The sequence below is a fragment of the Eurosta solidaginis genome, chromosome 3, assembly GCF_040869045.1.
Source record: "Eurosta solidaginis isolate ZX-2024a chromosome 3, ASM4086904v1, whole genome shotgun sequence".
Taxonomy (NCBI): Eukaryota; Metazoa; Arthropoda; class Insecta; order Diptera; family Tephritidae; genus Eurosta; species Eurosta solidaginis.
Window position 1 is genome coordinate 271,805,972 of NC_090321.1, and position 18,049 is coordinate 271,824,020.

General features: G+C 38.5%; 1 protein-coding gene across 1 annotated transcript in view; it reads right to left on the bottom strand.

The window, feature by feature from the left end:
* Nucleotides 1–215: 215 nt before the first annotated feature.
* vimar (visceral mesodermal armadillo-repeats) overlaps nucleotides 216–18,049 on the bottom strand; it is a 124,829-nt gene continuing 106,995 nt past the window's right edge. Inside the window, exon 4 of the mRNA XM_067776487.1 lies at nucleotides 216–1,032. Coding sequence (XP_067632588.1) covers nucleotides 428–1,032 — 605 coding nt within the window. The 3' untranslated portion in view covers nucleotides 216–427. The remainder of the gene's footprint in view (nucleotides 1,033–18,049) is intronic.

Sequence of the window (18,049 nt, forward strand, 5' to 3'; positions counted from 1 at the left end):
TTTTTTGATTGTGCCAATGGGTTGGGCTAGCTTAAGAGACCTACATTCAGTCTATGTGAGATCTTTATTGACCGCCCAGTTTAAATTAACCATCGAAGTCATCAAGCTCGTTTTTGTAGAAATTTAAATATTTTTATGATGTCCAGAAGTATTAAAGTCTAATTTTTAGTTGTCAATCTTTTTGGTTTAGGGTGCGATATGTTATTTAATTTCGCTTTTCTTTTTCTTTCAACAATTTTAACAATTTGCTTTCGCCAACACTTTTTTCCCTAAGTAAAATACATATTTATTTTCGACTTATTCCAACTTTTATATTCTTACAAACTAGCATATTTTACCAGCATCCCAGCTGGCATCGCATGCTACCCCCATCTCATCCAGTGCCATACATACTCGTACTGTGTTTTATGTATCTCACTCATCCGTTTTAGAGTGTACAATATTCGGTTAAAATCGGTATTGACTTAAGCAATTCATTTATGTTATTTTCCTCTAAATGCTTCACTAATTTAGGAGAGATCCGTAAAAGATTATTAAAATTTTGTAAATTTTCCACAATTTCCTTGGTCATTGTATCCGATGATTTACGTATTAATTCAGCCAATTTTTTACCAACTTCATATTTAATATATATCTCTTCAAGATTAACATTATCCTCTTTAGCCGCTTTTCTATTCGTTAAATAGACCACAGATAATATACATAAGGCAATTAGGGCTTCATTTTGCATGACTAAATGTTGTGATGTCAACATATTTATCATTGCCTCAACTGTAGCCTCATTAGCTATAAACGCCTTTAAACTGCTGCGATCATAATCTTCTGGTGGTAATTTGTCGGCGAATTGTTCAACAGGTGCATCACCTTTACGTGGTAGCGCATACGCAATGCGACCCAAGTAAGCGTGTTTGATGAGCCAAGCCATTAGTCGTAGCGATTCGCCTGTGACTCCAGCATAATCTGAGGATTTACTCCAATGCACAAGTTGCTCCATGAGATTCGTGTTGCGTAGTAATTCTAAGGCTAGTTTTTCTACAAGAAAAAATAAAAATAATTTTCGTATTAAACTTAAAGTACATACACTAAAATATAGTTAGGAAGATAGCGGGTTTTTCTTATAGCGTTTTCTTTTCTGGCTAAAGTGTTACGCTTTTTGTACGCCGCGCAAGGGTTGTTGTTCTATTCTAAAAAAAACAGGCAACGCCTTTACGGGGTATTTCGTTCTTTAGTGAAAATTGTTGCCTGCTCGCAACGCAAAAGCGTTACCCTGTATAAAATGGCGGTGTGGCAGTGCAGCTTTGTGCAACTCTCAATTCGCTCTTAAGTTCCACATATACTCTGTTAATATGAGGGAATATGGTGAGTTGAAATGTTTTTGTATGCACTATAAATGTTGAAAATTTTCTGGGGTAGGAGTAACTCTATTAAGGCTTTACCATTTACTTAGGCAACAATTTATTTCAGAAAAGAAAACGCTATTAGTATCTGCCACACAACCGACACAGGTTACCCAGATGCGACCAGTGGCAAAATTTTACAACAGCGTTGTTGCGTTGGACGCGTTAAATATCTATTGATAGTCATAAGTAAACCTCACTGAAGTTGGCAAGATAACTTTTACGTGGAAAAAAATTACCTATTGGGAAAATTGCCGTGAATTTGCCGTAATTTATCCGTGAAACAAAAAAATTTGGCGCGGCCATATTTTAGAAAATATAGTGTGGCACGCCAACTACTCGTGAAGTTAGCGTGCCACCCTCAGAAAACCACCTTAGAGACCAGCTAGGAAAATAATTCTTGCACGCGAATTATAGTCACCCCTGGTCCACCTTTATGGCGATATCTCGAAAACGCGTCCAACTATAGAACTAAGGCCCACTCCGTTTTAAAATACTCATTAACACCTTTCATTTGATACCCATATCGTACAAACAAATTCTAGAGTCACCCCTGGTCCACCTTTATGGCGATATCTCGAAAAGGCGTCCACCTATAGAACTAAGGCCCACTCCCCTTTAAAATACGCATTAACACCTTTCATTTGATACCCATATCGTACAAACAAATTTTAGTCTCACCCCTGGTCCACCATTATTGTGATATCTCGAAAAGGCGTCCACCCATAGAGCGAAGGCCCACTCCCTTTTAAAATTCTCATCAACACCTTTCGTTTGATACCCATATTGTACAAACAAATTCTACAGTCAGCCCTGATACACCTTTATGGCGATATCCTTAAATGGCGTCCACCTATAGAACTATGGCCCACTCCCCCTTAAAATACTCTTTAATACCTTCCATTTGATACACATGTCATACAAACACATTCCAGGGTTACCCTAGTTTCATTTTCCTACATGGTGATTTTCCCTTATTTTGTCTCCATAGCTCTCAACTGAGTATGTAATGTTCGGTTACACACGAACTTAGCCTTCCTTACTTGTTACTTATCCATATATCCATATATAGGACTGCTAGTCGCTCTAATTCGAACAAGCTAACAGAAGTGTGTACTACGCAGAAGGACATCACCGTGGTGGTAGCCACGGTTATAACACACACGGACTTGGCATGGCGTAGCCCAGGGTTATTTTTTATAAGCGCGCCGAAGGCCGCCTATGCAGAAAGTTGGTATGGATTATTAGCCTTTTTTGGCCGCGGCGATTTTAAACCAAATTTGTATTTATTTGACACATAAAATGGGGATTTTGATTTTGGGGATTTTGTTTTGGGGATAACGTGGTAGACCCGCAAATTTGCCGTAGATTAGTGGCATATTTTATAATTTCGAAAAAAAATATTTAACTTTTTTATGGTGCACCATCAACTTCACGTGAAGTTAGCGTGCCACCTTTTCGAAAACCACCTTAGACACCAGTTAGGAAAATAATTCTTGCACGTGAATTTGCCGGCGCCAATTGGTCACACCAAGGGAGTTTAAATCGATTTCCACCTGTTCCTTCAACGGAGTGGGGGGCGCCCTCTACCTCTGCTTCCATAGGCGGGTTGGGATAGAAAGACTTTCTTGGCCGGAGCATCATCTTTCATTCGCATAACATGGCCTAGCCAGCGCAGCCGCTGCAATTTAATTCGCTGGACTATGTTGATGTCTGCGTATAGCTCGTACAGCTCATCATTAAATCTTCTTCGGTACTCGCCATCGCCAACGCGTAGAGGTCCATAAATCTTTCGAAGAACTTTTCTCTCGAACACTCCCAAAGCCGCTTCATCTGCTGTTGTCATGGTCCATGCTTCTGCCCCATATAGCAGGACGGGTACGATAAGTGACTTGTAGAGTGTGATTTTCGTTCGCCGAGTGAGGACTTTACTTTTTTGTTGTTGTTGATAAGTTCTCTATAGGCGTAGGCGTAAGTTGGCACTTGCGACAATTGTATAATTATGTATGTATGTACCAATGTCTCTATAAATGTTTTTCGTTTTTTTTTTTTCAGTCCTGAAGATGACTTCAGATTGAAGTCGAAATATTGGCAAGACAAACCATTCGACAAATAAATATACATTGTTTAAACACATTTGCTGTATTTTAATAAACATATGTATATATTGGCCTAGAGCTCAAACACACTTTGAATATATTAACTAAAAGGCCGGAATACAAGAAATTAATTTCGAAATTATGGCTGCCAACAGTAGCGTGGTTACCAAGGCGCATATGCGCTGACTCTTTGCTCGATGACAGCAGGTACTTCGTTTTGTCCTCATTCACCATCAAACCCATCTTTACCGCTTCTTTTTCCAGTTTGGAGTAAGCAGAAATAACAGCGCGGGTGTTTAGGCCGATGATATCAATGTCATCAGCATATGCCAGTAATTGCACACCTTTATAGTATATTGTTCCAGTGCGGTTAAGTTCTGCAGCTAGTATAATTTTCTCCAGCATCAAATTAAAGAAATCGCACGATAGGGGGTCACCCTGTCTGAAACCTCGTTTAGTTTCGAACGGCTCGGAGAGGTCCTTCCCAATTCTGACTGAGCTGATGGTGTTGCTCAACGTCATTTTGTATAGCCGTATAAGTTTTGCGGGGAAACCAAATTCAGACTGTCGTGCTGTCGAAGGCGGTTTTAAAGTCGACGAAGAGGTGATGTGTGTCGATTCTCTTTTCACGGTTTTTTTTCCAAGATTAGGCCCATTGTGAAAATCTGACCGATTGGTCCAATCTGGTCCAATTAGCCGGTTCACGGTGGGCTTCAATCTATCGCACAACACACTTGAAAGGACCTTATATGCGATATTAAGAAGGTTGATTCCACGATAGTTGGTGCATTTTGCAGTATCCCCCTTCTTGTGGACTGGGCAAAGAACACTTAGATTCCAACTGCCGGGCATGCACTCGTCCGCCCATATTTTGCTAAGATGCTGCTGCATGCGCCTTACCAACTCCTCGCCGCCGTACTTGAATAGCTCCTCAGGCAATCCATCAGCGTCCACGGCCTTGTTGTTTTTCAATCTGGTTATTGCTATTCTAACTTCGTCATAATCGGGCGGGGGGACAAATATTCCATCATCATCGATTGCGGGATCGGGTTCTTCATCTCTGCGCGGTGAATTGCTGCCTCCATTTAGGAGAGACATCAGTTACAAGGTCGCCGTTTTCGTTCCTACAGGAGTTTGCCCCGGTCTTAAAATCTTCCATCTGTCGCCGTATTTTTTGGTAAAATTTTCGGGCGTTATTCCTGGTGGCTAGCAGCTCAAGCTCTTCGCACTCACGCCTTTTATGCTTCTGCTTTATTCTTCCTGAAAAGGCGTCTCGCTTCCCTTGTCAACTCACGATAGCGATCACACACTCCTCTTGTCGCGCTCGCTTTTAACGTAGCCCTGTATGCAGCGTCTTTTCTTTCGGTTGCAACGCTGCATTTTTCATCGTACCAGTTGTTTTTTCGTGGCCGCCGGTAACCAATTTTATCCTCGGCGGCAGTACGAAGTGCTTTGGAGATATGCTCCCACTGCTCCTGTATCCCTTAGGATGAGTTGTGCTCTCAGAGAGCAGGTGTGAGAGTCGAGTTGCGAAATCATTGGCAGTCTGTTGTGATTGAAGTTTTTCGAAGGCTAGCTTTCCTTGTGTTTTTTTTTCCTTGGTTTTAGCCGCGTTGAGGCGGGTGCGTATTTTGGCTGCAACGAGATAATGGTCCGAGTCGATGTTAGGTCCTCGGATCGTGCGCACATCTAAAACACTGGAGACATGCCGTCCGTCTATCACAACGTGATCGATCTGATTGCGAGTATTTTTATCAGGAGACAACCATGTAGCTTGATGTATCTTTTTATGCATGAACCTCGTGCTGGATATGACCATGTTTCGAGCACCGGCAAGTCAATCAGCCTCAGTTCGTTAGGAGAAGTTTCATTGTGTAGGCTGAACTTTCCGACTGTAGGGCCAAAAACACCTTCTTTGCCCACCCTGGCGTTAAAGTCGCCAAGCACGACTTTTATATCATGACGTGGCAGCGCTCGTATGTGCGTTATAATTGTTCATAAAAAGTGTCTTTCACCTCAACGTCTTTCTCCTCTGTCGGCGCATGGGCGCAGATGAATGATATACTAAACAATTTTGCTTTTATTCGGATAGCGGCGAGGCGCTCGTCCACATGTCTCTCTCCCACCACGAATCCGACGCCAAAACTGCGCTTATTCGAATGACCACTCCAATAGATGTCACAATTTTTGATCTTCTTTCTTCCTTGCTTCGTCCAACGCATTTCTTGGATGGCGGTGATGTCAGATTTTGCTTTGACGAGGACATCAACCAGCCGGGCATCTGCACCAATACCATTCAGGGAGCGGACGTTCCAGGTGCATGCCCTCAATTCATTGTCCTTCAAACGTTTGCCATGGTCGTCATCAATAGAGAGTGTATTTATCCGAGGCTTGTTGTTATATTTCATTGGAGTATGGTTTTACGTGGCGGATCCCAAGCCCAGTGCACAACCCGCTCAGCGGGGGTGAAAATATTACTTGCACGTTTATATAGCGAGCCGCTTGCTCCAAGACAGACGCCCGCTTGAAAAACGTTGCAGTAAACTCACAGCCTGTAGGATCTACTTATTTCTGGGTCGACACAGTAAACAGTAGACCCAACATCTTCCATTAATTCGGAACCATCCGTATACACGTGTATAGCATGTCCTGCCATTTCTGCACTCCGGCACCAACCCTCCGGTCAATTGTGGCCCCAATATTTCTTTCTAAGCTTAGGCACGGGACCATATATTCCGTTTGGCCGATATTAGATGGCGCTATACTGCTGTGGCCATAAGACCTGCACTCAAGCTGCCCCGAGGCCTTAAGCCTTGTTGCCGTTGCTAATCCACATTAGGTTGGATTGTTTTTTTAGCTCACAATAGATTTTGAACTGTCAAATTGTTTGCAGAAAATATAAAAAATGGATCCAATTTTATTGTTTTGCTTGAGCGCGTGTGAAGGCGAGGAAAATATAGTCCGAAGGCGGTTAGGGGATCAGAATATACCCGCGGTAGGTATGCCTGTCGTAAGAAGCGGCATACATTGAATTTTGTGAATAAATAGTTCACTGCTCCCAACTATGGTTTTGTGGCCGTACACAACAGAACACATCAAACAGTTTGGAAACAAATAAAACGAATTAGGTGTATCTTGTTTTTTTTTGTATTTACTCATCAAAAGTAAAGTTGTAGGTACACGTTTGAAATTAATATCACAATTCAACTCTACGAGTACATTCATAAACAAGCAATTGCTAGGAAATTGTAATGGTCGCTATCAAAATTAATGCTAAACACTTTCATCGCATACATTTCGCGACAAACAAATGTTCGCATGCGATAAAATTAATTTCTATTTCTACTAATGGATGGCGCTGCTGTTAGTAGTTGATCTAACTTTGCGTTATATCGCCCTGAATGTACAATAAACTACAACTAACTTCTATATAGGTTTCCAAAAAAATTAGTGAGAGTCAATTTCAGAAACTATATAAAGGCCGAAAACAAATCAGTAACCCTTTTAGAGAACCACAAAGTCATCGATAAAGCTTGCGAAATAGAAGATTCTGTTGCCGCCAATTATGGACTTTAAATGTCCGACTTACTAATTTCCCAGGTGTGTAGAAATGGAAATTACCCAGAAAAGGCCAGTTTGTTGCATTTACTTATGCACATAATTTTGTTACAGTGCATTATAGAAATTTCATCGGAAAGAAAGAACCACACCCGACACCAAAATCGTACATCCAAGACAGGAGTGGGTGTGGATGCGGATGCATTTTTTTTCGAGATCGTAAGTATCCAGAAGATTAGGAAGCATCCAAGGCGGCAGCAACAGCATTTTGATTCTTTTCCACCTAAAACCACATAGAACCTGCATGACCTAAGAAATCCTAAACAGTATATGCACAATCGGCATATACATATGTACATCCACAAACGCACATATGTGTTGTACTTTTGCCCATCCATGCCTTTGCCATCCCGAAACGAGCAAAGACAAACCCCATCTCAGTAATTAGTTGAAAGCAGACGGGATAAGCGGTACCATCAAAAAATCCAGCCAAACAAGTGTAGTGATGATAAATTCCAAAAGACAAGCAAAAATAAATTTAGTGAAGATCAAGAATAAGTTGGAAAAAGTTAGGAAAATATTTGAAAATTGAACTCAAGTGAAAAGCGATATAGTTCAGAAAGTTAGAAAGAAGTATATATAGCCAAAGAGATTTTGGAAACAAAAAGAGTTAAAACAACAACAACAACCAGACATCGAGAAACATAAATCAGTTAAAAAAACAAGTACACTGAAAGAAGAAGACTGCTAAAATCAACCGAAATACGGGTCAATTCAACTGAAATTTCTGTCAATTTTTATCCATTGCAACAAGATGTTGAATCAACTGCGCACAAATCGTTGATTCGTAATTGACCGTTTTAGTAGTCAAATGAACAAAAAAAGTTGTTGCGACAGCTTGTAGGAAAGTACCTATGTTGCGGCATTTGCAAGGCAGATGAGTTTTCACTGAGATCTTTTTATGGCAGAAATACACTCGGAGCGCTTGCCGAACAGTACCGAGGGGCGACCGCTAATTGAAAAACCGTATTTCTAAAATTTTTATGTTACTTTGCCCGGGGTGTGAACCCAGGGTCTTCGGTGTGGTAGGCGGAGCACGCTACCATCACACCACGGCGGCCGCCATACATACATACGTAAATGTGTGCATACATATAGTGCAAAGCATACATAAGTACAAAGCAGAGAGCGCAGTGAGGGTAAAACTCTCTTTGAAATTTGCTCATGTATTGACTGTTGATCGCTGTTGAAATGACCAGTGAGATCAGTTGTGTTAACAAAAAAATCAGTTAGATTGATTAGGAATCTGTCAATTTTACAGAATTTTGTTAACTTAAGAGCGACAATTTCTCTTCTGTTGAAATGACTAAACTAATTTGTCCGCTTGAAAAAGAACTCGGTCGAATTAACCATAATTCGATCAATGTCACCGATTCTCCGTTAAGTCAAGAACAACAGAACCGATTTGTTGATTTTACTAGCTTCATTTGTTTCAGCGTAATAAATCGATAAATTAATTAAGGTAAAATAGTGAACTAAATGTGAATTAGATTGTTAAAATGTATACTCATTCAAGGTTCGAATCGAGCTCAAGGCCAGAACAATAATTTAATAATTGGCAGGTTGTCTGAAAAATTTTATACTTACTATTCCAAAAACAAAATACAATTTTTCAAATTTAGAAAAATTAAAAAATAACAATAATTATCATTAGAAAAAAATTATTGTTCTGGCCTTGAGCTCGATTCGAACCTTGAATGATTTATCAATAGGCCGATAAAAACAAAAACAATTGTTAATAAACCATGAGCACTTGGGAATGTCAAACAAAGTAATTGCAATAAACAAAAATCCAGCATTATCAGTGATTTGCACCAGATGGCGCAACACTGAATAAATATAGTTGGTAAAAGGGAATATAAGTAGCAAATTTGCCAGTCAAACAAACCACCGCTGTATAGCTAAATGGTTAGCGCAGCATGCCTAAAGCGTACTGATGATGAAGACTTAGCACCCTTCGAAATGGATCTATCTGCGCAGCTATGGCAGGTTGTCTGAAAAATTTTCTACTTACTATTCCAAAAACAAAATACAATTTTTCAAATTTAGAAAAATTAAAAAATAACAATAATTATCATTAGAAAAAAATTATTGTTCTGGCCTTGAGCTCGATTCGAACGTTGAATGATTTATCAATAGGCCGATAAAAACAAAAACAATTGTTAATAAACCATGAGCACTTGGGAATGTCAAACAAAGTAATTGACAATAAACAAAAATCCAGCATTATCAGTGATTTGCACCAGATGGCGCAACACTGAATAAATATAGTTGGTAAAAAGGAATAGAAGTAGCAATTTTCCAGTCAAACAAACCACCGCTATAGCTAAATGGTTAGCGCAGCATGCCTAAAGCGTACTGATGATGAAGACTTAGCACCCTTCGAAATGGATCTATCTGCGCAGCTATGGCAGGTTGTCTGAAAAATTTTCTACTTACTATTCCAAAAACAAAACACAATTTTTCAAATTTAGAAAAATTAAAAAATAACAATAATTATCATTAGAAAAAAATTATTGTTCTGGCCTTGAGCTCGATTCGAACGTTGAATGATTTATCAATAGGCCGATAAAAACAAAAACAATTGTTAATAAACCATGAGCACTTGGGAATGTCAAACAAAGTAATTGACAATAAACAAAAATCCAGCATTATCAGTGATTTGCACCAGATGGCGCAACACTGAATAAATATAGTTGGTAAAAAGGAATAGAAGTAGCAATTTTCCAGTCAAACAAACCACCGCTATAGCTAAATGGTTAGCGCAGCATGCCTAAAGCGTACTGATGATGAAGACTTAGCACCCTTCGAAATGGATCTATCTGCGCAGCTATGGCAGGTTGTCTGAAAAATTTTCTACTTACTATTCCAAAAACAAAATACAATTTTTCAAATTTAGAAAAATTAAAAAATAACAACAATTATCATTAGAAAAAAAAAAATATTGTTCTGGCCTTGAGCTCGATTCGAACCTTGAATGATTTATCAATAGGCCGATAAAAACAAAAACAATTGTAAAATGTATAATTTTAAAAGTTAAAATCATCAAAAGATGTTTAATTGCATTATTAATTCCTAACGTAAAAGTCATTTCCAGCCACATTTTTTTTTCATTGTTGTGCAAACACAAAACCAATCGCTTAAAAATGCAAAAGCAAACCTATATATTAAAAGGAACAAGTAAGGAAGGTTAAGTTCGGGTGTAACCGAACATTACATACTCAGTTGAGAGCTATGGTGACAACACAAGGGAAAATAACCATGTAGGAAAATGAACCGAGGGAAACCCTGGAATGTGTTTATATGACATGTGTATCAAATGAAAGGCATTAAAGAGTATTTTATGAGGGAGTGGGCCATAGTTCTATAGGTGGACGCCATTTAGGGATATAGCCATAAAGGTGGATCAGGGTTGACTCTAGAATGCGTTTGTACGATATGGGTATCAAATAAAAGGTGTTAATGAGTATTTTAAAAGGGAGTAATCCTTAGTTCCATAGGTGGACGCCGTTTCGAGATATTGCCACAAAGGTGGACCAGGGGTGACCCTAGAATTTGTTTGTACAATATGGGCATCAAACGAATGGTGTTAATGAGTATTTTAAAAGGGAGTGGGCCTTAGTTCTATAGGTGGATGCCGTTTCGAAATATCGCCATAAAGGTGGACCAGGGGTGACTCTAGAATGTGTTTGTACGATATGGGTATCAAATTAAAGGTATTAATGAGGGTTTTAAAAGGGAGTGGTGGTTGTTGTATAGGTGGTCGGCTTTTCGAGATATCACCATAAAGGTGGACCAGGGGTGACTCTAGAATGCGTTTGTACGATATGGGTATCAAAAGAAAGGTGTTAATGAGTATTTTAAAAGGGAGTAATCCTTAGTTCCATAGGTGGATGCCGTTTCAAGATATCGCCATAAAGGTGGGCCAGGGGTGACTCTAGAATTCGTTTGTGCAATATGGGTATCAAACGAAAGGAGTTAATGAGTATTTTAAAAGGGAGTGGGCCTTAGTTCTATAGGTGGACGCCTTTTCGAGGTATCGCAATAAAGGTGGACCAGGGGTAACTCTAGACTTTGTCTGTATGATATGGGTATCAAATGAAAGGTGCTAATGAGTATTTTTAAAAGGGAGTGGGCCTTCTTTCTATAGGTGTTCGCCTTTTCGAGATATCGGCATAAAGGTGGACCAGGGGTGACTTTAGAATATGTTTGTACGATATGGGTATCAAATGAAAGGTGTTAATGAGTATTTTAAAAGGGAGTGGGCCTTAGTTCTATAGGTGGATGCCGTTTCGAAATATCGCCATAAAGGTGGACCAGGGGTGACTCTAGAATGTGTTTGTACGATATGGGTATCAAATTAAAGGTATTAATGAGGGTTTTAAAAGGGAGTGGTGGTTGTTGTATAGGTGGTCGGCTTTTCGAGATATCGACCAAAATGTGGACCAGGGTAACCCAGAACATCATCTGTTGGATACTGCTAATTTATTTATATATGTAATATCTGCCAAGATTTTAAGGGTTTTTTATTTCGCCCTGCAGAACTTTTTCATTTTCTTCTACTTAATATGGTAGGTGCTACCATATTCTAAAGTTCTAATTCTAAAGTTATATTTCGCGTCAATAAAACAATCCAATTACCTTACCATATTTCATCCCTTTTTTCGTATTTGGTATAGAATTATGGCATTTTTTTCATTTTTCGTAATTTTCGATATCGAAAAAGTGGGCGTGGTCATAGTCGGATTTCGTTCATTTTTCATACCAAGATAAAGTGAGTTCAAGTAAGCACGTGAACTAAGTTCATTAAAGATATGTCGATTTTTGCTCAAGTTATCGTGTTAACGGCCATGCGGAAGGACAGACGAACGACTGTGTATAAAAACTGGGCGTGGCATCAACCAATTTCGCCCATTTTCACAGGAAACAGTTAACGTCATAAAATCTATGCCCCCACCAAATTTCAAAAGGATTGGTTAATTTTTGTTCGACTTATGGCCTTAAAAGTATCCTAGACAAATTAAATGAAAAAGGGCGGAGAAACGCCCATTTTGAAATTTTCTTTTATTTTTGTATTTTGTTGCACCATATCATTACTGGAGTTGAATGTTGACATAATTTACTTATATACTGTAAAGATATTAAATTTTTTGTTAAAATTTTACTTTAAAAAAAATTTTTTTTAAAAGTGGGCGTGGTCCTTCTCCGATTTTGCTAATTTTTATAAAGCGTACATATAGTAATAGGAGTAACGTTCCTGCCAAATTTCATCATGATATCTTCAACGACTGCCAAATTACAGATTGCAAAAGTTTTAAACTACCTTCTTTTAAAAGTGGGCGGTGCCACGCCCATTGTCCAAACTTTTACTAATTTTCTATTCTGTGTCATAAGTTCAACCCATCTACCAAGTTTCGTCGCTTTATCTGTCTTTTGTAATGAATTATCGCACTTTTTATGTTTTTCGAAATTTTCGATATCGAAAAAGTGGGCGCGGTTATAGTCCGATATCGTTCATTTTAAATAGCGATCTGAGATGAGTGCTCAGGAACCTACATCCCAAATTTCATCAAGATACCTCAAAATTTACTCAAGTTATCGTGCTAACGGACGGACGGACGGACGGACATGGCTCAATCAAATTTTTTTTCGATCCTGATTATTTTGATATATGGAAGTCTATATCTATTTCGATTCCTTTATATATGTACAACCAACCGTTATCCAATCAAACTTAATATACTCTGTGAGCTCTGCTCAACTGAGTATAAAAAGGCCAATAAATTTTCGTATAATTAGATGTGGATAATCGAAGAAGATATACATATATGTATATGTATATAAAAAAATATTTTTTCTTAAAGAAATGTTAAGTTAGGATTTTCCGTAACGAAAGAAAAAGAAATTTGCTGATTTTCTATCTAATTCTTTCGTTATAATCCTTTATTCAGCCGATCCATATCGCCATAAATATGTACGTATGACGGCAGATATTTTCCTTGCCAAAAGTTAATTTTCCATAATTTTGAAATTCTAAATTTTCATTAATGGGCGATTCTCCGCGAGCTCTCAGTTTTACTAACCCAAAATTTTGGAAAAAAAATATTCGGTTTTCAAATATTTTCAATCATTTTTCTATGATTTTTTTTAGCTAAAAAACATTCCCAAAGTGGACGAGCTACAGCTATTAATTTCTGTTCTTGATACTGAAACCTGCCACGGTTGTGACATTTTCGACATTAATTGCTCATTAAAAAAAGCTAGTATGACTCGCAAGGTTTTCCGTAAAATTTTAAGGTTATGTCAGCAAACTTTAAAGAAAAATGGTACAATAGACGGTAATTAACTTAAAACTAAAAAGATACAAGTGCCACGGTTGTGACACGATTTTACGTACGTTTTTCCAGTTCTTCAGTCTTTAAAAATGGATACTAGTTATTTTAAGAATGCAAACATTAACATGGAAATATGCGGGGACACTTGCTGATCAAAATTCACACTCACATGTCACAAACCAGGGTGCAATAAAGCAGTACCAACCTAACGATTTGGATAACATTTTTTACTCAAAAACCTATGGACACTTTTCAAAATCAAATTACAAAGCGAAAACCGAAATTTTATCATTAAAACAACATTTAATATTGCAGATTACGTCAAGTATTTAATATTATGACAGTTCATTACTCGTGTAATTAAAGATTAAACAAGTAAGGAAGGCTAATTTCGGGTGTAACCGAACATTACATACTCAGTTGAGAGCTATGGAGACAAAATAAGGGAAAATCACCTCGTAGTAAAATGAACCTAGGGTAACCCTGGAATGTGTTTGTATGACATGTGTATCAAATGGAAGGTATTAAAGAGTATTTTAACAGGGAGTGGGCCATAGTTCTATAGTTGGACGCCATTTAGGGATATCGCCATAACGGTGGACCAGGGCTGACTCTAGAATTTGTTTGTACGACATGGGTATCAAATGAAAGTTTTAATGAGTATTTTAAAAGGGAGTGGGCCTAAGTTCTATAGGAGGACGCCTTTTCGAGATATCGCCATAAGGGTGGACCAGGGGCGACTCTAGAATTTGTTTGTACGATATGGGTATCAAATGAAAGGTGTTAATGAGTATTTTAAAAGGGAGTGGGCCTTAGTTCTATGGGTGGACGCCTTTTCGAGATATCGCCATAAACGTGGACCAGGGCTGACTCTAGAATGCGTTTGTACAATATGGGTATCAAATGAAAGGTGTTAATGAGTATTTTAAAAGGGAGTGGGTCTTAGTTCTATATGTGGACGCCTTTTCGAGATATCGCTATAAATGTGGACCTGGGGTGACTCTAGAATTTGTTTGTACGATATGGGTATCAAATGAAAGGTGTTAATGAGTATTTTAAAAGGGAGTGGGTCTTAGTTCTATATGTGAACGCCTTTTCGAGATATCGCCAAAAAGGTGGACCAGGGGTGACTCTAGAATTTGTTTGTACGATATGGGTATCAAATGAAAGGTGTTAATGAGTATTTTAAAAGGGAGTGGGTCTTAGTTCTATATGTGGACGCCTTTTCGAGATATCGCCATAAAGGTGGACCAGGGGTGACTCTAGAATTTGTTTGTACGATATGGGTATCAAATGAAAGGTGTTAATGAGTATTTTAAAAGGGACTGGGCCTTTGGTCTATAGGTGGACGCCTTTTCGGAATATCGTTATAAAGGTGGACCAGTAGTGGAATTCACTAACTTATAACGATGCGATTTGTCGAGATTTTAATTAACGATTTTGTCGTCTGCCTTATCGATTGTACTATTCACTAACTTAGTTTTAACGACTCGAAATAAATGGCATTTAAATTTCGTTTTAATAGTAGAAAGGTGGCAGCACAGCTTAACGAAACCTAAAAAGAACGAAAAGAACAAAAGGGATGCCAAAAATAAATAAATTCCGTATACTAACTGCTTTCAAAAGCCATTATTGTTTTTACATATTTTAACAAAAGATAAGTTAATGCGGTATTAATTTCTTTTTTTCTCTGTGGATATCGCAAATTATTCTTGTACCCCTTCATCAAGTAGAGAAATAATATCATGAGCCAATTCTGGAGTTTGTCGGTACAGCTTTCGAAACTCCGTTGGATTCAAGTGGAATAGGCTATCTACTTCTATAAGAAGGTGTCTGTCCACTGGAGATGGACTTAGTGGTTCTTCATATTGTGATAACACGTACGCCAAGTACACAAATTCCATTTGATTTAAAAAAATAAAGCAACTTTTCGTGTTTGAAAGAATTTAATTAAAGCTCCGATTTTCTTTTTTAATTAAAGTTTCCAGAAATGTTAATTTCGTGATTTTTAACGCAGCCCATTTACTTGCCGTTTATTTAACAACACAGCTGATCGTCGATAAACGAATATCGATAAAAATAGTTACTGAATAAAGAAATCGTTATAGTTATCGATTCGCAAATAAAGCGATGGCAAATGTCGTTAAAAAAGTTAGTGAATTCCACTACAGGGTTGACTCTAGAATGCTTTTGTACAATATGGGTATCAAACGAAAAGTGTTAATAAGTATTTTAAAAGGGAATGGGCCTTAGTTCTATGGGTGGACGCCTTTTCGGGATATCGCCATAAACGTGGACCAGGGGTGACTCTAGAATGCTTTTGTACAATATGGGTATCAAATGAAAGGTGTTAATCAATATTTTAAAAGGTCGTGGGCCTTAGTTCTATAGGTGGACGCCTTTTCGAGATATCGCCATAAAGGTTCACCAGGGGTGACTCTAGAATGCTTTTGTACAATATGGGTATCAAACGAAAGGTGTTAATAAGTATTTTAAAAGGGAATGGGCCTTAGTTCTATTCGTGGACGCCTTTTCGGGATATCAACATAAACGTGGACCAGGGGTGACTCTAGAATGCGTTTGTACAATATGGATATCAAATGAAAAGTGTTAATGAGTATTTTAAAAGGGAATGGGCCTTAGTTCTATAGGTGGACGCCTTTTCGAGATATCCCATAAAGGTGGACCAGGGCTGACTCTAGAATTTTTTTCTACGATATGGGTATCAAATGAAAGGTGTTAATAAGTATTTTAAAAGGGAATGGGCCTTAAATCTATAAGTGGACGCCTTTTCGAGATATCGCCATAAACATGGACCAGGGGTGACTCTAGAATGCGTTTGTACAATATGGGCATCAAACGAAAGGTGTTGATGAGTATTTTAAAACGGAGTGGGCCTTAGTTCTATGAGTGGACGCCTTTTCGAGATATCGCCATAAAGGTGGACCAGGGCTGACTTTATAATGTGTTTGTACGATATGGGTATCAAATGAAAGGTGTTAATGAGTATTTTAAAAGGGAGTGGGTCTTAGTTCTAGAGGTGGACGCCTTTTCGAGATATCGGCATAAAGGTGGACCAGGGGTGACTCTAGAATTTGTTTGTACGATATGGGTATCATATGAAAGGTGTTAATGAGTATTTTAAAAGGGCGTGGGCCTTAGGTCTATGGGTGGACGCCTTTTCGGGATATCGCCATAAACGTGGACCGGGGGTGACTCTAGAATGCGTTTGTACAATATGGGTGTCAAACGAAAGGTGTTAATAAGTATTTTAAAAGGGAATGGTCCTTAGTTCTATTCGTGGACGCCTTTTCGGGATATCGCCATAAACGTGGACCAGGGGTGACTCTAGAATGCGTTTGTACAATATGGGTATCAAATGAAAGGTGTTAATGAATATTTTAAAAGGGCGGGGGCTTAGTTCTATAGGTGGACGCCTTTTCGAGATATTGCCATAAAGGTGCACCAGGGGTGACTCTAGAATGTAATATGGGTATCAAACGAAAGGTGTTAATAAGTATTTTAAAAGGGAATGGGCCTTAGTTCTATTCGTGGACGCCCTTTCGGGATATCAACATAAACGTGGACCAGGGGTGACTCTAGAATGCGTTTGTACAATATGGATATCAAATGAAAAGTGTTAATGAGTATTTTAAAAGGGAGTGGGCCTTAGTTCTATAGGTGGACGCCTTTTCGAGATATCGCCATAAAGGTGAACCAGGGGTGACTCTAGAATTTGTTTGTACGATATGGGTATCAAACGAAAGGTGATAATGAGTATTTTAAAAGGGAGTGGGCCTTAGTTCTATAGGTGGACGCCTTTTCGAGATATCGCCATAAAGGTGCACCAGTGGTGACTCTAGAATGCAAATGGGTATCAAACGAAAGGTGTTAATAAGTATTTTAAAAGGGAATGGGCCTTAGTTCTATTCGTGGACGCATTTTCGGGATATCAACATAAACCTGGACCAGGGGTGACTCTAGAATGCGTTTGTACAATATGGATATCAAATGAAAAGTGTTAATGAGTATTTTAAAAGGGAGTGGGCCCTAGTTATATAGGTGAAAGGCTTTTCGAGATATCGCCATGAAGGTGGACCAGGGGTGACTCTATAATGTGTTTGTACGATATGGGTATCAAATAAAGGTATTAATGAGGTTTTAAAAGGGAGTGGTGGTAGTTGTATATGTGAAGGCGTTTTCGAGATATCGACCAAAATATGGACCAGGGTGACCCAGAACATCATCTGTCGGGTACCGCTAATTTATTTATATATGTAATACCACGAACAGTTATCCTTCCAAGATTCCAAGGGCTTTTGATTTCGCCCTGCAAAACTTTTTCATTTTCTTCTACTTAATATGGTAGGTGTCACACCCATTTTACAAAGTTTTTTTCTAAAGTTATATTTTGCGTCAATAGACCAATCCAATTACAATGTTTCATCCCTTTTTCGTATTTGGTATATTATTATGGCATTTTTTCATTTTTAGTAATTTTCGATATCGAAAAAGTGGGCGTGGTCATAGTCGGATTTTGGCCATTTTTTACACCAATATAAAGTGAGTTCAGATAAGTACGTGAACTGACTTTAGTAAA